Here is a 21,854-nt window from a genome sequence, read left to right on the forward strand (position 1 = left end):
AAGGACCTTAAATAAGCTATTAGGGGACACTCCAAAGATGCATTCGCCAGGCCAGAAGAGGATACCTCTTCTCATGAAGATCTTGTCTAGGTCCTGCATATGTCTGTCAAAGTCTGACAATGCCAACAATTTGTTTTAGACTGGTCTCTGTTTTAAATTCTTGGTGGACATAGTTCTACCATTTCTAAGGGTGACTTATATAACCTATCTATGAAACAATCCTGTGAAACAATCCTGTAGTTACCTTACCAGAAAGATTTCAGGCTGCAGCTCTTTTGAGTGGAGATATGACAAAGTGCATGAGAATCACCTGGATAGCAGCGATGAACTTTTCATCCCTCCAACAAACTGCAGGCAAATTTGGTTCCATCCTTGCATTCAGTAACCTTCTTGTGTTCATAGACACTCCTGACTGTGACTCAGATACAGGCAGCTAAACACTCCCAAGGGTCCCCTAGCATTCAGGGGAACAGATCCAAAGAAACAGAACATCAGGGGAGCATCCCCAAAGAAACGGATGCCCATGGGCTGAGGCTCACAAGCAAGATGCTAAGACTATGTTTGCTTTAACCTTCACCCAAGAAACTGGAAGCTGATTGACCAACAGTTATAATGTGCAAATTTAGATCAGTAACCAGCATAGAAATTAAGACTCGAATCCAAGATATAGCAAAGATTTAAGAACTTTATTTAATGACTTAAGCAGCAAAAATCTGTGAGGTGGCACTGCACAATTCTACTTTGTTGCTTGCATATGTGTTTAGATCTGGTGTCAAGATTTATGTTATTTTTCAATAACAATTTTTAATCTTGTGAGAAAATACACAAAAACAACACTGGACTTGGAAAAAAAAATAATTGTTTGTCCATTTCTTCTCAAAAATCTTGCAAATGGGAAAGCAGGAAGGCCTGAACCAGGTGTGTTCCCCTTTTTGTACTCACCACAAAATTGCAAGTCACGGTCTTTGCATTCTCTCCTTCCTGCTACTTTCATTTTGGTGTTCTTAGACACTGTATTGTGTATCTTGAGCATGGCATTGCAGCCCTGGCTGTGGCACTGGCAGTGTCAGGCAGCTGCCATTCTCTTTCCTGAACTATTTTCATCAGTGCCACCCTACAGCTGGCTTGCATAGAGTGGGGTTCAAAGTCATGCAGGATTGCTGCAGGCTTCATCAGTGGTGTGCTTTGCACAGGGCTTAAGAGTGGCTGGAGAAGTAGGGCATTTTCTTAACAGAAAGGGGAGGTATAAGTGAACTTAATTATCTCTGGATTATGCAGGAAAGTTTCCTGGTTTGGATCTTTTAACATGGAACCTGATGTCCTTAATATAGTCTTCAAATCATGGCCAAATGACATCATTTAATGAAATCCCAGCAGGAAAAATCGTTTGAATTTCCTAAATTTTCATGCCTGACCATTTGTTTTGGAAAGACACATGCACAACAAAGGGCCTCTCACAGAAAAATTAGTACATTTCATAAACAAATGGTCTTTGTGTAAAAAAAAACAGTAGGGAAAAATAACAAACCATTTTACCTTTTTCACACTACTAGTTGTAACTGGATAAAGCTTATGTTTTAGAAACTGCAGAATACTTTTATCTAAGTAGATGGAGAGCTGTTTAGTTTCACTGTGGGACAAAATTTGATGATTTATACCTAATCCAGTTTAAGTCTTTACACTGTTATCCCGCCAGTCTTTTGACCATATTCATGTTTCTTGCTAACTGCTGACACTGGTTTATGGAGTCCTAATGGTCTAAGAAGAAAACGGTCTGTTTCCTGGAACAAGAGCTGAATGAAACATCCCATATATACATCTAATTCACACTTATGAGAAATAATTCTTCTTTTGTAGAGTTGAAAGGTCTTGACCCAAGATAAGTGTTTCTGGTTTCAGGAAGAATTTTGGGAAGCTTGGATCTTACTGTCTTTATTTAATGAAAATGCAATCATGACAGCAGTGTCAAAAACCAATAAGGTTAAAAGAAAACAGAGGTCTCCTGCCCTTCTGCTATCATGCCTAATCTTATATCACAGGAGATGCAGTGCAGATTGATGCCTTTTTCTGGTCCCTAAAATCATGAGCCAGACACAATTAGGTGATAAAATGCAGCCACATTTTATGGAGAGTCCCCTTAGGCGCACAGCATGCTGAAATACATGCCGAAAATGTGCTGAAGATGCACACGTGACAAGTGTGTTTTATAAGTACAGTTTTATAAGTTTAGCATATTAGCGTAATTGACAAGAATCCCCAATTAGAAACACAGGTGATGAGGTAATTCTCCCTCTTGGTTCGACCCTCTTCTGAAGTCCCCCTTCCTCGCTAGTTGTTTATGGGAGAGTATCTCAACCTTGGTTCTCAGAAGAAGCAAGATAGGATAGGGACCTAGGAATGTGGTTTGTTTTCCTGTCTACCAGGTGGAAATCTACTAGCTATGAGTCTATATAGTTATAAAATAATAGGCTACAGAGCTACAAATATTTGTGAAGAATATATAAAGCAAAAATCAGTCTGGCACCAAGATCACCTGTATAATTCGTAGGGTTGGTTAAACACAATGATGAAAACTAAACGGAAAAATTAAACTGACCTGATTACCTGATTGTATTTCCTTCTGTTCTTGTTCTCCTCCTTTTTCTGCCTAAGCTAAGCCCAAATGTGTGCAAAGAAATGCATTAAATCTAAACTAGGTATACAGAGAACTCCATAAGTTGTGCCATGCTGTCAGGCTACAAGGTTTAAGGTTTGTTTCTGAGATACTGCCAGTTATGACTCTTAGAAAAGAAAACATAAGACCAGGTCTGTAGCATAGCTCATTTTTATTGTTTAAACAGTTTTTGCATAGGAAATATATCCGCTTCCAGTAATTGACTGCAGTATGAGCAGCTGCTAGCAGTATAGGCTGGATATAACAGTAACAATCACATTAAGTCAAGCTTGATTTACACCAGTTTAAAACTTGTGGCAGTTGAGTTCATTTGTAACCTAAAAAAAAAAGTACCAAAAAGAACATTATTATCCTCCAACCAGGCACAATAAAAACCTTTGTTGACACTCAGGCTAAAATCAGGTCTGATGCCAGAGGGCCCTAATTCCAAAATTAAGTAGCTGTACTGTAATGCATCCTCCTAGTGAAGGTTCATTACACCAAGACTGCATGCACCTTTTTTTTAATTAAAATGGGACCTTCAGGATTTATGGCCTACAGTATGGGGAAAAATGCCAAAAGTTTTAAAATGGATCAACCCTGGTATGTAGCTAGCAAGCAATAACTGACTACTTGTCACCTATAGTTGTACTAAATGTATCTAAAGAAACACACAGCCCTACAAAAGTTTTTCTCAGAGAAATATCATTGAGATGGGGTGCCTCTTCCCAGATTACTAAAAGTTCTATATGATATAAGCACAAATTAACAGCTTGATGAAGACATAATCTAATGCAGCTCTTGAGAAGCCTATGCCTGGGATTGAGGAACCCCTCACATTCTACAATGTTGTAGAGATTATTTTTGAAGAAAATGTTATCTGAAACATATTTACAACTGAACTCAACAGAGACTGTGAAATTGAACAGGCACTGCTCATTTGTTTGAGTTTTTTGGTAAACATTTTGCTGGTTTTTGTTTCTTTCTCATTTTGCATCAACTTCTATCAGTCCATGCAACTTCAATGCCCTCAATGAAGAATGCATAATAAGCCATACTTCTTAAAAAACTTCCTTCTGCATATAGAGATACATTTGCCACATCAGTCCCTGTAGCACAGTTTTCAAAACCATTCTGTCAAAAATACAGTAATACAAAGACTGGCTTTAGTGTCACTAGCTCACACTGCTCTCCCTTTATTCAGGCCACCTTTTGTTTTACTGTTATGGTATCATGCAATGAAAGTATCAAAGGCTTATTCCAGGATATCATGATGCTAGTGACACTGAAGCCCTTTTCACAAATTCAACATACATCTGAATTGCAACACACAGATATTTCTAAAGAGTACTAACTAGTGAACCCTTTTATCAAAAAAAAAAACCAAACAACTACTTACAACCATTGAAGAAAAATTTGCAACAAAAAAATGTAAAAATTGACCGTCTCCAACTTGTCCCCTTTACTATTGACAACGTGACCAACAGAGCTGTGGCATGGAAACAGTACAAAGAGTTGTCATGGCAATAAGTTTGGCTGATGCAAAGGTCATTGTGCAGGGTTAAAGGGCAAAATCAGTGGTCCATGTTATCCTCCAACTGCAGTGCTCCACCACACCCACACAATTTTGAGGAATTATTAAAACTGGGGAACTAGCAGAAAGTGCAAATAAGAAGGAGGCAGTTTTCAGCTCCTTCAGCATGGAGTAGAACATTCAGCTTTGAGCCTTTCCTGTTTAACTTGATTAGCTGGCATGTGATTTTACTCTCTTTTTTTTTCTTAAGTTTTCTATAGAAACCAAATAAAAAAATCCAGGAGCATACAGCTGGTTAACGTTAACAAAAGACCTTGACAGGATCATGTAAACCATAGAGGATGTCATGCTTGGGGCCTTACTGCCAGCAACATTAGAGAGTTTTTTCATTAAAAGTGAAAACTGTACACTGAATATGGGATAACTTTCTGCAGCCTTCATAATCTCACACAGTATATATAATTTAGGTTTAGGTACAGAACACACTCCGGTGTCACAGATGTCCTTGTGCAATCTCTTTCATTAAGTCCTTATGAAGCTACAAGTTGCAAATCCAAAATTCTGCTCCCTGAGGACACAGCTGTGTGAGACTTAAGTACTGTTTTAGCTCTCTGCCTATCCTGAATAGCTCTGTGAACCTAATCTTAAATACCATCATGTAACAATCACAAAAACTTTTGCTAAAGGCCATATATACTAATAAAAAGACAGTGGTACTTCCAACATTTTGAAATGCTCTGAAAACCAACTTTTCCAATACTAAATACAACAAAATAACCTTCATAAAATATAACTTTTCTCCATTTACATTTTTAAAGGATTAGTAACCTATGCTTTTCAAGCATAGGAATCTGCGAAATAACTCCTAACATGGACAGATTTTTTTTAATACATAAATTAAGAAACTGGAGAGTTTTAACCCAAGTCCAGTTTCTAAACAAAGAATATTCTTGTTTAAAAATGGAAAGGCATTTCCATTATAATTGTTAAAAAGTTAGCTTTACAAACAAGGGTATTTTAATAAAAAAAAAAAATTCTTAACAAAACTATACAGTGTACAAATTACTGTCTACAAGGTAGGCGGTTTATTCAGAAGATCATCCTTTCTTCTTGCTACTTGCAGCTTCACAAACTCATTCACATATTTTCAATGGAGCTGCCCACCTGAACATCACCCCACAACTATATTGCTATAATTAATATTTTTGCCATGTCTTTATGTACAGTCTCCTTCACTGCCTTTTTTTTTTCTTAGTCAAGCCTCAAGCGTTCATGTCACTCCAGGGGAAACACACTTCAGTGGCACAGCCATGAGGCCAGGGCTGCAAAGCAACTTAATAAAGGCAGAACAGTGCACATAGAACGGGGTGGCTCAATTTAGTCAGAATACACTTCCTGGTGAAGGAGGAGGCCAGAGACTGGATTTGAGTTCTCAATCTTATCTTAATCTTTTGAATGCTGAGCTTAAAACACAACCAACCAACAAAGCCAACCTAAAACCAAACAAAAAAAAAATGAAAAGTTCGTTATCTTCCAAGCAGGCTTCTCTATTAGAGAGGCAGGTGACAAAAACCCACAGCTGTTGAATAACCCAGTTTAAGGAAGGAGATTATGTCTCTAAAAAATTGCGTCTTTAAGCTCAGCATTTTTTCATACAGGAGGCTAGAGATAAAAAAAATAAAATAAGAGCATCTATCTTCCTACAAAGGGCAATCATCATTCTGGATATTTCATGTTGAAGCCTGAACTTGTTCCAGTTTTGTCCCAATATGCTATAAAAAGCTTTCAGAGAACACCTCGTTAATGGTACTAATCAAGGACATGCCCCCAGCACACCTCTGCTCCCAAACTGCTCTGTATCATGACATGTGTAAAGGACAACACATACCAGGCCAGAGCCTGAGGTGCACTCTGTTTGGGTCTAGCACACTTTGCCATGTGCTTAGCAAACAAATTGACTTACTGCGGGGCTCCAAAAAAGAACCCTAAATTTCTTTTTGCGTCCGTGTCTTATCTTTTTCTTTTTTTTTTTTTTCCAGTTTAGCAAATGTCAAAGACTCCTGTCTTTGTAGCCATTCAAGCCCTGCCTACACACTCTCTCTCCCTGGAGCCATGGGGATGTGCCACCACTACTGCTCTTAACCACACTTGGAACCAGAAGGGACTGATGGCGGCACGCCCCCGACCAGTGCTCCTTGGGGTGACTGCTGCTGGAGCTGCACCTCTGGGACTGCTCCAGGGCAGGAAAACCTCCAAAACACAGAGACAACTGCGAATGGATGAATTTTCCCATCCACATGGCTATACACTCCTCTGCTTTTACCCTAATTGGAGAATGTGTTTTAGAGAAAAATTCAGCCTGTGTTGAGCCATGCATTGCAAAGATCCCTTGTGTGTAAGAGGTCACCAGCAATAGGCCCACTACTGGTCTGCAAAATGGGATTTTACTGGAAACATACTTTAATTTCCACCATGGTCTAATTCCTTACAAAAAGAAACTCCTTCTCTACTACACCCCAGGGCTCTCCATCTGATCTGCTCTATCAGAAGAGAAGACTGCAAATCTCTGACATAGCCCAAGAAGGCTGAAAGTTGTAATTCAAATGCTGAATTAACAAACTTGGCAGGGTGAGAGGGGAGTGGAATATAAAAAAAAATTATGCACAGGAAAAGAATCAAGCAGGATAAGGGGGGGGCAAATTCTCTGCGTGAACAACTCCGGAGTACACTGGAGTCAGTGGAATTATGCCAGCAACGATGCCCTGTACTTGCATTTCCTAGACAAAGTGAGTGTCTTTGTCATTCTGAGCTAAAAACATTTTCTAACATGAACACTTTAGGATGCACTATCTTTGCCAGAATGGAAAAGGCTTCATCTCACTGTGGGTCTTGACCTCTTTCTCCATCTGTCTCTCTTTCTCATGAAAAAAACCTTGAAGTACAACAATTTCCTCAAGTCAAGTCTGCCTCCAACAGAATTCATTATTTATTTTTTAAATCCAGAAATGATTTCAGCTTGCACCCCAGGTGGGAAGTTAAAAAGAGGGAACCGATTTGAAAGTTTGTCACAGTAGGCAGAACAGTTGCTTTGCAGCCCTTGCCTGGCTAAGGGTGCACTGCTTCACAGCTACACTGTAAAGTGTTAAAAATCCTCCCCCCCCACCCCAGAATATATATATATGTATGTATAAAAAAAAATCCCCTGTCCACCTCTCAGTACAGAAAAGGACCTCATCACACTGCAAAAATAGCAGTACCCACTTTGGTCAATTAAAACAAACAAAAAAAGCATACATTATTCTTTTTTTTTTTTTTTTTTTAAATCTGTGTACTTACCTATAGTAACCAATACAGCTAAAAGCACTACCTACATAGGCAAAACTTGGTATTGCATAATTCGTATAAATTTGTATCCCCTCCCCCCAATATTAATTGGAAGATGAAAAACATGAAAGGTTAATAGAAAAAACACCAAAATACTGAAAATATTGCTGGTCGATTACAATTCTTAAGCGGCAACTATACACAGCCATGATATGCTTTATAAATGTGAGATAAAGGTATAACTGTCTAAAAAATCCATGATGTCACACATTTTTCGCATCTGGAGTACAAAATATTTTGTCATAAAAATGGTAAAGATTTAAAATTATAATAAATGCAGCAAAACAAGTGTAGTGATGTCAATTTTTTTGTAGTTTTTTTCTTTTTTTGTTTTTTTCCATTTTTTTAGATTTCAAGGCAAGGCACGTAATGTGGACATTATATCTTCGTGCAAATTAGGATTACTGGAAAGAGTATTTTAAATTTTTAAAGAGACATAGAGGCAAAATGTCTGCCCATGCACATTATATTCCTGTCAATATGTGAAAATTGTTGAACAAGGCTAACTTCTGAAAGCACCATGCAAGTTTACAGCACCCTGTAAATAGACTTACATTAAGAGTGCATTATTTAAATACAACATATCCCCATCCTGGTATTACCAGTTTGTAAACGGTAAGCTTTGCCCTTGTGACATGGATTTGCCTATGTCTTTGTCTCTATGATGTAGATTTTACAGAAACATGTAAACCCTATGGGTTCTTGATGCAACAAGTAACTTTAAATAAATAAATCCTACCCCTCTGCGGAGGCAGCAGCTAAACCAACATAAGTGCTGTATTTCCATTGATTTCTTATTCTCAAGGACATGATTTGTCTTGACTTAATGCCTTTTAATGCCCTCAAAAACTGAGGGGAAAAATAAGTTTGTTCAAAGCAATTTTTATTTTTATTTTTAATCCCCTCAATTTAGAGTCCAAGGGCTGAAGGACTTATAGCGATGACCTCTTAGATACGATTTTTAAATTGCACTTGCCTCTGTAAGTGTTTCTTTAGTGGGGAAAATGTCACTTTTTTCCTTTTCTTTTTTTACTGTTGCATGAGAAGATAACACTTTTACCTGCGTAGAGGCATTTCTTCCATAGAGCCTGTGTGTCCATACTGATTGAAAATTTCAAACTGCATAACACACTAGAAAAAGGCTGAATTAAGGGCCAAAGTTTAATAAACCCATACTGATAACTAAAGGCTACAGAGCTTATTTTTAAAACATTTAGAAATCAGACTGCTGAGAAAATGGCTGGCTCATGGCCCTTGTCCTCCTGCAGCTCTGCTGCTGCTGCCTAGCCTTTGTTTTGTGAGATAACCAGGAATAGTGATCTCATGCGTAAACAACAAGAATACTAAACCAATAGAACTAGCTTATCATGCAAATATTAAGGCATCTAGAAAGTCAGTTAAAATATATTGTCGGAGACAGAACATCTATTTCCCAGCGGACTTCATATAACAAAGGCTACTTAGCAGGAGCTGCATTCTACTCATCAGTGAAATATCATCGACCCTTTGTATACCATTTCAGTTTCAACCATAAGGGAATTAGTGATTGTAAGAGCTGCAATTGCTGGTCTATTTTTTTCTTCTTTCTTCAGTTTCTTTCCTCATACTGTCTTCTTTTCTTTTTTCCTTTTTTTTTTTTAATTTTGCTTTTAATTTTGTTTCCCTCAGTTGCTTGTTTCTGCTTGAAGGAAAGGCTCTCCAATTATGTTCAAACCATAATTTGGGACATTTGTCGGCAGGATCGGTGTCCTATTTGATACTTGGAAAGGAACCAAGCTAGCCCAGGTACCAGGACTGTTGAAAAGGTGAAAGAGACAAGGAGGGAGAGAAAGGGAGAGAAAAAAGCAAAACATAAATTAAACATGTATACAATGAATTTGAATCAAGGTTCAGCCAATATTCATTAATAATAGCACTACTTAAGATAAAACTGGAAACAAAATTTGTGAATGTAACTTGAGATTCTACTTCACAGTTTTATTTGTGAAAGTATGAGTTGTTTGAAAGAAAAATAATTGTGTTGAACTCAGTAGCAAGTTGTATTACTCCTGAGTTACAGTAAGTGGTCTGTTTGTTTATGAAAGCCTCCCAAAATGTCAGATGCAAATATATGGAGCAGGCACAACTAAACCATACAAGTGACACTATATAGCATGATGTCATTTAAGAACTAGTTAAATATACCACAGGGTACATGTCTTCTTTTTTCAAGAATACAGTATAAAGATTCAGTGGTTCAGCATCCTGTGAGATTTCCTCCTCTCTTACAACACAGCAGTTTATCTTGTCACCATCCCAAGATGGGCCTCTGAGATGCACAGATGCCCATAAGAATAGAGGTCTTGTAATGTTCATAAAACCTGCTTCTTTAAAAAATTTCCATCAGTTTCTAAGAAACACCAGTTAGCACAGGACCCTGTGCATCATCTAAACACTTGCAGCCAAGGGTAGCTGTGAGTCAAGGGTAACAGTGTATACCATATTTTTTTCAACAAATTTTTTTCTGAGAAAAAAATGTTTTCAAAGACAATTCAATGACTTAGGAACTTAAGTCATCATTTCAAAAGCACTCTGTCACTAAGGAGCTGAAGTCCCAATGGCATTCACAGGTTCACTGGGCACCAACCAGTCATAATTGCAAGATGGATACTCAAAAGACAGGCCTCAGCTACTGGTATTCAGTACCCTGCAGCCTGAGCAGCCCTTTCCTTAGATATGGTTCTGGCAACCCAGAAGTTCAAACCAAACTTTCCTAAGATATAGCATTCTGTGACTCCAAAGAAAGTTTTGTTACATTTATTCAGAAGAAAAACAACATCATTAAGTCAGCGTCATTGCCAAAGAACTAGTACCAAAACTGGACGTACAGCTTGCAAACACATCCTCCCTCTGCATTCCACTGTATTGAGCTTTTCTGTGAATTAGTTTTTTCACAAACATAAGTTCTTACTTGAAAATACATTTTGGGATTAGACTAACGAGTTTCATGATAACACATCTGCAGACTAAACCCTTCAACAGGTGCATTGTGGAGGCTGAAAGTTTTCTTTCCTATCTTTTGTCCCATTTCTGCCGTGCTCTCTCCCTGGGCAAGAAGATGCACTTTTGTGGCACCGTGTATAAAGAGGAAAATAGACTCTTTTTATCTATTTTAAATGTGCACAAAATAAATACATTTAATTTGGCAGATTTTTGTGACCACTTCAGTTCCTGAAAAGCGGTCAACTTATATTGGGGAAGAAGACTCAATAAAAGTGGGCTGTTGTGCATGAACCCAGTGCGCCTTGTCGCTCATCTGTCTCCAAAACTGCGACAAGGGGACATGTTTCTCAGGCCTTTCATATTAAAAATAATACAAACAGATTCCATCGTTTATTCCTCCTTGAAACTACTTACCTCTCTAAACCTGTTTAGTATTTTAACTCCTAGCAATTAATTTCAGGTGCTATGCCTTACACATGCAGAAAATGGAAATAGTTCCTGACCTGTTTGTCTCAATGATGGTCATATTCCCAAAGGAGAAGGACAAATTTTATTTCATGAAGAAAGCACACTAAATATTAATATCTTAATTTTTTCAATGCCTGAAGAACAAATATTATTCAATAAGGCTGTTGGGGCTTTTTTCTTCAATTGGCTATATTCTCAAAGGACACCTAAAAATCTACAGGATTTTAACCTTTTCAGAATTGTTTTTAAAAATTGCTGTTTTCAAAACATTAGGTCAAGTAATATGTTTAACTTCTTTGTCGTTGTTTTGATTCCATTGACTATTACACAAAAAAATCTGCTATTGGAGGAAAAAAAACTTCTGAAATTTAAAAATCAAAATTACACCACAAATCTTGAAGTACTCACAAAGATTTAAACCTAGTTATGCATGAAAGATTTTTCCAAGATGATCTAATGAAAACATTATGTTCCAAAAAGAAAAAAAAATTCAATACCAGAATTTCATTTAAGAGGCTTAATTGTTTCAACTTCTTCTTCTTCTTCTTCCTTCACAATTTGTTTTAAAATGCATTTTTTGTTTCTTCCTCCTTGGATTTCAGTGATGTTAATAAGCAAATTCTAAAAATAACGGACACAAAGCAAACTGCTTCCAAGCACGTGGAATTGTAAAAATAAGAACTAGTAATAATATAGAGCCAAGCAGATTTGTTTGCTTGGGATCTGTCTGTATACATGTTTTACAGTGCACAGTTCTTTGCTATCTTGTTACATGGGATTTATTGTGTTTAGTGACTTCAAAAATAATACAACACTAACTCAAAGAACATAAATTTTGTTTGAGGTCAAGACTCTATTTAAAAAATTTCTGTAGCTGAGGCTAAACACACAGGCTCCAGGTTATCTTTCTGAAGTTTTACAGTGCACTTCAATGATTGGATATATACTGTTGTGACTTTTTGCTTTGTTTTAAAGTTACCAACCTTCTAGTGACTACAGTGGGTGAAGGAAACAAGTCAGTGCTAACTAAAAGCAAATTACTATTTGCAGCTGAATTTTTATTTATTACTTGAAATTCCAGACAGAGCTCTTGATTTCTATGAAAAGTGCTCAAAAAAATAAGTTGTAGAAAGTTCTTTATATGACTGTTGTTCCATATGACCTACCAGGTTAATACAGGTGTTTATTTAAACCTTTCAAATGTCCCACCTTATATTGTGACCATGACAAAAATGTAGACTGCAAGAAATTCATCAGTACTACTTATGGATCCTGAGGGAGTAATAAATCTCCAGTGTTGACACTTGTGTATATCCCACAGGAGTTTCAAAGTCCCTTTTACTGCTCACACCAAGCCTTCTGCCAGAGATGGTGGTGCAGACAGTGGAGCACCTGTGGGACCAGGACAGCCACAGAGTGTCTGCCTGCAGGGCTGGAACTGCCACCACTTCCACACCACTGGAGACAGCTGAAGTCCTGGTCTAAATACACACACTGGGCAGAGTCTGGCTGTGCTGGCAGCTGGGAAGAACAGCCCATTCCTTCTGTTTGCTGGCATTTCCTAAGCTGTTGTCTTCAAGGCTTGATGAGTTCTGGTTGTAGTTTCAACCTTATCATACTACAGGGTGGATGTAACTCTGTCTTAGGCCACCCCAGGCCTGGTACCACCACCAGATGCTTACTGCAGACAAAGGAAGAAACCTGAATGAAAGCTATTGAGGGGAACAGCCCTAGTTATGGAAAAGCTGTGACACAACTGTGGATAACCAAACACAACACAGGCTCTGCTAACCTGAATGAGTATGGCTGTCTATCCAACATTCACATGACCTCCCTTTACATTTACAGCAAATTTAGCTGGACTTTCAGCTACCCTGTGAGCCACACTCTGCTCTGTAGTTCCCCAGAACTCCAGCATGATGCCAAGCCAGACCAACTGCCCCAAAAAAACAAGGTTCCCCTGTTAGTCTTTTCCAGCCTACTGGGAAGGGACCTCTTGATTAATGGAGAGCTTAGCTTCTGCCATGGAAACCATCTCCGGTTTTCTGCAGAACATCCTAACAGGAATGACAGTTACTTCTGGCTGCAAAAGCAAACTTCACCTGGGTGCCCACGAGTGGAAATACAGGAAATGGGGAAACAACTTTCCCTCCACCATACCATCCAGCAGTTTGTGTTAGTCCCAGTTAAAGTTCAGCACTTGGTTTCACAAAACCAGAGGCAATACTCTGCCTCTGTGCATTAAGTACCTTAACCAGGGAAGCCAAAACTCTTTCCATTGCCGGGACACAGACAAGGTTGTTGTCCTTGCAGAAACTAATAGAATGTCTCTCTGCCCATGCGGCTTCTCCTTTAGATAAGAAATCTTTGTATGTATGAGTGGAATAAAACAGGTCTGTCACACACTCCAGCTTACTACTCCTGAGGAAATCTGCTAGCTGTCTGCTGACAGAAGGTATAATATAAATGCCTTTCCCTTGAAACATGAAGTGAGACTTAAAAAAACTGCTCAAGGCTAAGTTTTGAAGAAAATTACATGAGAAGCATCATGAGATTCTGTTTTGAGATTCAGATCCATCTTTGTTGCAGGACCACCTTCCTGAAGCATTATGCCTTTCAGTAATTTCACCACTGGTAGCAGTTTTCACTATAGCTAGACTACCAGATACATTATACAGTCATCAGCTCCTCTCTATCCACAGGAGATATAATGTATTTATCTGTTCAAATGTAATAAAACAGTAAAGGAAAATTGTGCAAGCATCCTACAGGGTTAACATTCTCCATTACACTTTCCATTACAGTTTCCAGATGTTAATTCAATCAAGATTTCGGCCATGATTTCCTCTTAAAGATAATAATTGCTGTTTCAAGAACCTCTGATTAAAATATTACTGGAATGAACCACAAGTAGTGCTTACATTATATGTATATACAGTCCATTTTGGAGGTTGTAATAACATAAAGAGCATAATAATGTTAAAAAATTAACTAAATGCAATAAAAAATAAATCTAATCTGACCTGAGTAAATGTGGAGGTCTTTGAAATTCTTATTTTCCACCAGTTATTACCTTCTTTCTTTTACAGTTTCATTAGTCTGTAAGAGAATTTTACCATTCAGAAGTACATCTAAAGCAGTACTTCCTTCTTGTGGCTTTACTATCACCTACATGAACCCATCAGCTAACAGAAGGTAGATCAGATTCTGCCAAGTCAGACTTTGGACAGAAAAGGTAAAAATACCTTCAGCGTTGAGAGAAGGGACAATAGTAAGTCAACAAGCAAGGCACATACTCTGTAGTAAGTGCTTGCCCACACACGTACAGGGACTTTTACCATTTAAAATTACTAGGATCATAAGAACTTTGGAAATGCAAATTTTCTAACCTCAATGGCTAAATTCCCACTTCTGCTTTCTGACAAAAGAATAACCACCCTTCCAACATCTACTTAATGGGGTACTTCTGTTACCATTCTGAGCTGGTATCCCTAGGTAAACAGCTGTCAAGTTTTACCTCCAAGATGAGCACTTGTTTCAAGAGATGTATTAAGTGTGTCTCAGGTTAGTTTAGGATGAATTCTACAGTTTAGCAGGCACATACTACCCATCTAGCAGATGGAGGAGTTGAATACCTACTGATTTCTTTCCAGGGGAGGGAAAAGGGAAATCTCTTATAAGAATACTATTTATTCTATTCCCTGCAGACTCCTTTTTTTGACAGTGTAACACAAAAAGGTATGTAAAGATCAGCAAGAGGCTACAGAGCCCATTACTAACAAATACCCACAACAGAGGGAGGGTCCAGAGAAATGCTGCATGTCCCTGCTGTGCTTTGGACCATCAGGTATGAGAATTTGGTGCAGGAACAGGCCTAATAGAGGGTTTCAAATACGCACTTGTACAGAGGAGACTATGACCAAGTCAAGCCAAACCATGGAGAACATGTGCTCAGTTACTAGAGTCCAGTGGGTTGCCTATGAAAAGCTGACTCTACACACCTGCACTACCTTTTTCTTTTTCCAAATATTATTATTTGCATTTCAAACCATTAGAATTTTTACCTTAGCACTTTTAAAAAATATAACTACAAGTTTATCAAATTAGCATGACTAAATAATAATGCAGACAATCCCAACTGTACAAAAAAAAAAAAAACAACAAAAAACAAACAAACAAAAAAAGGACCAAAAAAAACCAAAAACAAAAACAAAAAAGTAGTTCTACTGCTTCAAAAGAAACAATTGGAGGTAAGATGATAAACTAGAAAGCTGGAGTAATCAAGGGGTTAAAGCTACAGTTTACACTTGGGAATTTTCTATAATATGCTCCTCCTTCCCTAGCAGCTGCCAAAAATCATCTGACAGGAAACATAAGATTAAGTTTGTCCCACCTAAGTGAACAAAGAGAGCTCAGAACAGGCAACCAGTTCACTACAGAGCAAGAACTTTTCTAATCCTGCTGGAAGCTGCAGTCCTACTCACAAATTATTACTGAAGTTGTTTTCTTGATTTTAACATCTCGCTTCTAGAGCAACTCATTCATTTTGGTCACACTGCAGTTCTTGTTGTTTCTCCCATAAAGGTTAACTTAAAGCTCCAAACATAATCATGTGGAAAATGGACATTATTGATTCCTATGGTCCATTGTTCCCCCATTCTAAGTCCCTGAAGTTCAAGTTCAATCTGGAATTACATCATGTCTGGTTTCTCCTGGTTACCAGACGGCTTGAGACGTGACCACAGCTACAGAAAAAACAAACAGCCTTCTTCACGCTTCGGCTCCCCTATCGATTCAAACATAAACTTTTTTTCTTTCTCTCAAGTATGCTTCAAGTATGGAGCATGGTTAATTTAGAGATTAAGTTCCAAATTAGATTATCTAATGGCATCTTAATGGATTGCTGACCCATTTCCTGTGGGATGGCAGCATGCAAGTCTGGCTTGAATACAACTAATTTCTTAGGAAGTGTTCAGAAGATGTTTGCCTAGATGGAGAGGAAACAGTGTTCTGCACATCTCTCTGCACTACAGAGTTGGGCAAAACTATTAGAACTAGTAATTTAAATTTATAAAGATAAGAAATCATTAGATTTTCTCTCTGTGAATATTTTAACAATCAGGATACTTCAGCCTTTTCGTTCTTAAATCGTAATGAAATGGTACTTCTATTCCAAACCATTTCTGGGGAGAGGAATGAGGGAGGGGCACAGGTCAGAGTGTATGAACCACCACTCTAACAGGTGTCTGTGTTTGCCAAAATGTGCTTCCACAGATAAGCTGCTGCCTGTGTAACTTTAGCTATATATTTTCTCAATACTAAACATACACAAGGTATTGTGCTACAAAAGCAATACGCACCCATTTTCAATTTCCCTTGAACTTCTTTCACAAATCAGATTATCCCATTTGATTGCCTTATCATCACTGTTATCATAAACACACAGTGGTGCTGAGGGGGGCTGGGGAGGGGGTGGCCGGAATGATGTTTGGAATGTTGAACACCCCTACAGCTACAGCTGAGAAAGAAATTCAGCACTCTGAGAACAGAGCTCCTCTCAGCATCTCCAGGAAGGAGACAGCTGTTGTACTATACTGATGTGTCAAGATAACAGAATGAAAGCATGAAATTCTAGCCTAGTCCATTTCCTTGGATACTGTAAAGGTAATGTTAAACAGTTAACGTATAAAACTAACACAGAATGATTGTTAAAAGAATTAACATTAATAAAAGTACATTTGTCAATAACCGAGTTGAAATGTACTCTTTGGCAATGAAAAGTTGCTAACAGTCTGTGGAGGGCTTGCAAATACTCCATACGGTCTAGGAGTGACCCATCATGCCAGCTTTTATAAGTATTCGTACTGGAAATACCATCAGTGGTGTAATGAGTGGCTTAGATTTAGGATCAAACTCATGCTATCAGCCTCACATACACACCCACCCCACTTTTTGCCACTCTCACTCATTTCTTAAGTGTACTTTTTCCGTAAACTTGCCCTCATGTAGTGACCGAGACTGTATTTTCCTAAATGAGCATTACAGATTTTCACAGCTTTCCCTTGCCTTCTGTCTCCAGGTAAACAGAAGTACTGTTACCAAAAAAATAAGGATTTGGTGTTTTTTAATGGTTCTGAGTATCTTCTTCACATGTACACCAAAAAAATTACCTAAATGACCATAAAAGTGCTGGAGAATTTATTTCTATTGATGTGTTTAAATTGTGCTGAAAGCTCAACAGACACAATAAAATACATTAACAAATAAATATAAAAAAGCATATAAAGACATAATATGCACCATAAATGCTCTAAGTAAGCAAAGGAACCAAACAAATCCAAACAAAAACTGTAGATGGTTTGGGTATGAGGAGCAAATTAAAAATTACTACTTCTAAATACATTACCAAATAACGGGGGTGAGGTTTTTTCAATTTTCTTTTGTGTTTTTTAGGATGCTCACAGAATATTTAATGTAAGTATTTCCTTTAAAGATAGTACAATGTTTTATTCAGTCTTAATCTATTTTTTGTTATCACTATTCCCTGCAAGTCTTCTGGTTTTGTAGAAAATGTTATCAGTGACCCAAAGTTTCATGGCTTTTTGTTCCTTTTTATGTTTTTTATTATTCATATTCTCTTCTTTTCTGCAAAGTTCAGCCTTTGCATACAGATCACTACTGACTTAGACCTGAATCTTTGAATACCAACAGATACATAAATTTGTAAGGAAACAAATTTTAAAAAAATACTTTGAAATCTATGCATTGTACCTACAATGAGGTATGACAGGAAACTATTACTAAGACAAAGAACACAGAAATAACAGAAGGTTTCATCATCCAATTTCCCCAAGTTTCCAAGGTGTGGTTCACTAACAATTCTTGATGACAAAGCCTTCAACCTGACCATCTCTGCTAGCTGGTATCTGTAGAGACAGGGCAACTAATGCTGATGGACTGCCAACTTTTTCACCTGCCTGAGGTCAATAACTTCTGAAAAATCAGTATACTTAACCACAAAAGCCTGATGTAAAAGGTGAGATTGAGCACAATCAAATTGAGAACAATCAAAATGATCTAAGGAAATCACATAATCAAGAATTTATCAAACCATTTGGGGTTGCAGAAACTTGTCTGGACTGGGATATGTTTCCTTGTAAATGTGTGACAATTCTTTTTGCAATATATTCTCATTTTTCAATGTTAGTTTTAGTGTTAGAAAGGCTCACTGCTCATTAGCCTGTGCAGGTATAATTTCTCTTCTTAGGTCCTCATTTCAGTGGGATTTGAAGAATGTCATATTTCAAAACCTAGCACCTAAAAGCTATCTATTTAGGCAGAAAAGTTTGTTTCTTGTCCTTCTAGGCTGTGTGTGATCCAAGAGCAAGTGGCATAACCTAGGCCTCAAATGAAATGCCCATGGCAGAATTTGTGCCTAGGCTCTTCTGGGAGTGCCTGTGTATGTTGGCAGGGCCACAGTGGAAGGCAGCACTCTGGGAATGACCTGCAAAGCAGTTTGGTCTGTAACAGTGGATGGATCATGGAGCATTCACCACCAAAATTTTCTTGGTCATCACCCAGAAATATTTTCCCTCACTTTTCCTTTGTTTACACAGTTTATGCCCAGGGTTTATGATGGTACTGAAAAACAGAAGTCAGCAAACGCTAGGACAGTGCTTCAACCACTATAACTGGCATTGCTTTAAAGGGGGCTCGAGTGAGAACTGATTAAAACCACATGAGGATGTTCCTAGATATGTAGTTGTGATATAATTTTCTAAGGCCTGTCAATGCCCTGAAAAATGCCACTTCATAGTGGGAGAATAAATCATCCCTTCTGCGCTATACAAGCTCAGTTTGGTTTCACTACTGGCAGTACATTGAAAACTCTGCAATTACTGTATGATGGGGATTTGTAACGTGAATCACAGCCCTTGAGGAGATGAGATTACTCCATTAGTTAATTTTCCATTGTACTATTTAATAAATAAGGAAAGAAATGACAAGACCTCATTTTGCCACCACAATTGTTCCAAATTCAAAGCATTAAGAAAAATTTAAAAAAAAATAAATAAAACAAAACAAAACAAAAAAAAAAAAAACAAAAAAAAAAAAAAAAACAAAACAAAACAAAACAAAACAAAACAAAACAAAACAAAACAAAACACAAAAAAATTAAACTTCAGATTTATAAACAGCACCAATTTTCAAATTCAGTAATTTCCCTTCCAAATTGATTCTCAAAAGCCCCAAAACTTCTAGCAATCCATAGTACCGTCAGTACAAGCATCAAAAGGCATTTTGTACATAATACGTATAAATTACACACATACTTACACTAACTATTCAGAAGCACATATATTTTCATGTGCACATAAATTTCAAAAAAATATTTAAAATCATTTCGTGAGTGACTGGCTAATACTTCATCTGATAGGCTCCCAACCTACAAGCTTTACATGTACAGCTCTCGTTAAGTGTTGAGTGCTGCAGATAATCATAAACATTAAATAGGTGAAAACTGATGTATCAAAATAACACAATTCATTTATATGCCCTATTTAGATAGACACACACCTTCTACTGTTACCATAACCCACTACATACCAAGAGACGTAAAATCTAATAAATTAGCAATATACCAAAGGTTAATGGGATTTATTGTTTGGTTTATTTTGGCCCTTTTTTTCATACAAAAAGAAACTCCTTTTTTGTAAATCATTCCTAATTATTCTGTTATTTAGTTGAAAAATAAGATGGTTTATATCTTACCTTCATGTATAAGTTAATGACCTAAATCTACACCAGCCAATTGGTAAGAAATGTTTCTATGAATAATATAATAATAATAGTAATTCTTTGCCCAAAAACAGCCACCACCTCACCCATTTATTATTATACTCATCTATACCTCTAACAGCACCATTTTCTTTCTGTTAACCACTAAGGTCCCAAAAATATGACTGCAAATGACATTTTTAAAGTCTAAGATCAGTACTTCCTTCAACTCGCAAACCCTTTGCATAGGACAGCATAATGTTGTTTGAAGTGTTACATTAAGGGACCGTCTAAAGTCAGCTTACATGAAAGATAACCTGAATGTGTATAGGACGAATGTTACACACATATTTTGATCATAATGCTGTCACATATACCTCTGGAGGCCCACTAAAACAGATACTGTAGCTCTATGCAATTTTTTTAGAGGTGGTGTAGGGGTGGAAATAATTAAAATGTTACCTTTGCCAAGTAATTCCCAATGTATCCTCACTGGCACTGGGGTATAAATGCCTGCCGTTTTGATTCATGGTCCAGTCACAAATTCTCAGCTGTCAATTGAAACCTAGCAGTCAGATATGGATCGAGCATACTACAGTTTTTAGTATTTAAATGAACACATGCAAACTAGTACTGTACATGGCAAAAGTCTTACTTTCCCAAGAAGTAACTTTAAAAAATAAAACAAAGAAAAAAAACTTATTTTGAGAAATAAATGCCTATAGACTTGTTTAATATAATGCTACTTTAATATGATCCTCTATTAATAAAGCATAAAAGAGTAACTAGTGTGTAGCACATAACAATTAGCCATTATTAGATTACGAAATGAGCTGGAATAAAAGGAAATGTTAATAATCAATAGTGAGATACTTTAAGAAAGGAAATAATTATGCTGGCTTTTAAGCAATGCTCTATATAATGTGTATTGAGTAAAGGTAAAATTTAATCAATATCTTCTAGCATGCTTTTTGTGAAACATAGAAGACATGCAACTTACAGAAAATTTGCCCAAATTAAACAAACTGTATGTCATTATCTTGCTATTTTAGAATAGTAAATGTATTTTGTAACTGAAGATTATTAACCTAGTGTTACTGAAAGTGGTATTACTTAGCAAGAGGCGACAAAATAACCTAATCTTCTTCAGACTCAGAAAAGTAGAATTTAAAATACTTTACTGCATTTTAATATAATGAGGAATGTACTAAATGTTAGCTGAAACAAATTCTTCCTCAAATCATCAGTTCTGCCTTCACAGATTGTTCAAGCAACCCTCTGCAGTTCTGTTTATTTAACAGCTGCCCAATAGTGTTACCAGATTTATTGAAAATATATGCTGCTTATTTTTAAGAAAGTGAGCTTATCTGGCTTCTGAAGAAAATATACATTTTATCCTCTGTATAATCGTGTTTATATAAATTGCTGTACTATTATATATGGTTAAACACTCTTAATTGAAGATAATGTTGCTGAGTTTAATTGCATTCAATGAATTTTAGTTTTCTCTATCCATATTCATGTTCTTGAGATAGCACAGGCTACAGCAAGCAAACTACAATAAACTGTTTTCACAGGAGCACGATTAATTGCAGTCCTTTCCTGAAAAATACAAATGCTGAGGACAAGACAATATTGCAAACACGACCCTGTCTGGCTGTTAGACTCATAAGCTTCCTGCTGTTAAGGTCTGAGAAATGGAAATGTTAGTCTTTGATGTTTTCATAGGGATTGTTTCTTGTTTGTTATCTAAAGAACTCCACGGGACCTTCTAAAGACCATTAAAAGCATGACTAAACCACATGAAATTAACCAGAAAAGGAAACATGCAGTCCAAAAGTTTGCTAGAGGTAACTGTGAATAATACATTAAACATGTTTTAAGAAATGGGTAAGTAAACATTTGATTTAGTCACTATACAAAACAGGATTCTAAGTCTGATTTTAATAATGAAAACATAATAAAATATGTCAGCCCAGTTATTCAATGTACAGTACATGTATTTCAGCTATTATCCTTAAGGATGTCATCATTTTCACTACAAATGCATATTTT

At 37.0% G+C, this 21,854-nt stretch overlaps 1 protein-coding gene across 7 annotated transcripts in view; it reads right to left on the reverse strand.

Annotated features, from left to right (window-relative positions):
- Positions 1–2,808: 2,808 nt before the first annotated feature.
- Positions 2,809–21,854, reverse strand: part of NFIB (nuclear factor I B) — a 170,730-nt gene continuing 151,684 nt past the window's right edge. For 4 of the 7 annotated variants that reach the window (XM_069002540.1, XM_069002543.1, XM_069002539.1 and 1 more), the window contains 2 exons: positions 20,262–20,350; positions 2,809–9,365 (listed from right to left, as the gene is read on the reverse strand). In XM_069002540.1, the coding sequence (XP_068858641.1) occupies positions 9,236–9,365; positions 20,262–20,350 (219 nt within the window). In that variant the 3' untranslated portion in view covers positions 2,809–9,235. The remainder of the gene's footprint in view (positions 9,366–20,261; positions 20,351–21,854) is intronic. The other 3 variants (XM_069002544.1, XM_069002541.1, XM_069002542.1) reach the window with 2 other exon arrangements.

Source organism: Aphelocoma coerulescens, assembly GCF_041296385.1.
Source record: "Aphelocoma coerulescens isolate FSJ_1873_10779 chromosome Z unlocalized genomic scaffold, UR_Acoe_1.0 ChrZ, whole genome shotgun sequence".
NCBI lineage: Eukaryota > Metazoa > Chordata > Aves > Passeriformes > Corvidae > Aphelocoma > Aphelocoma coerulescens.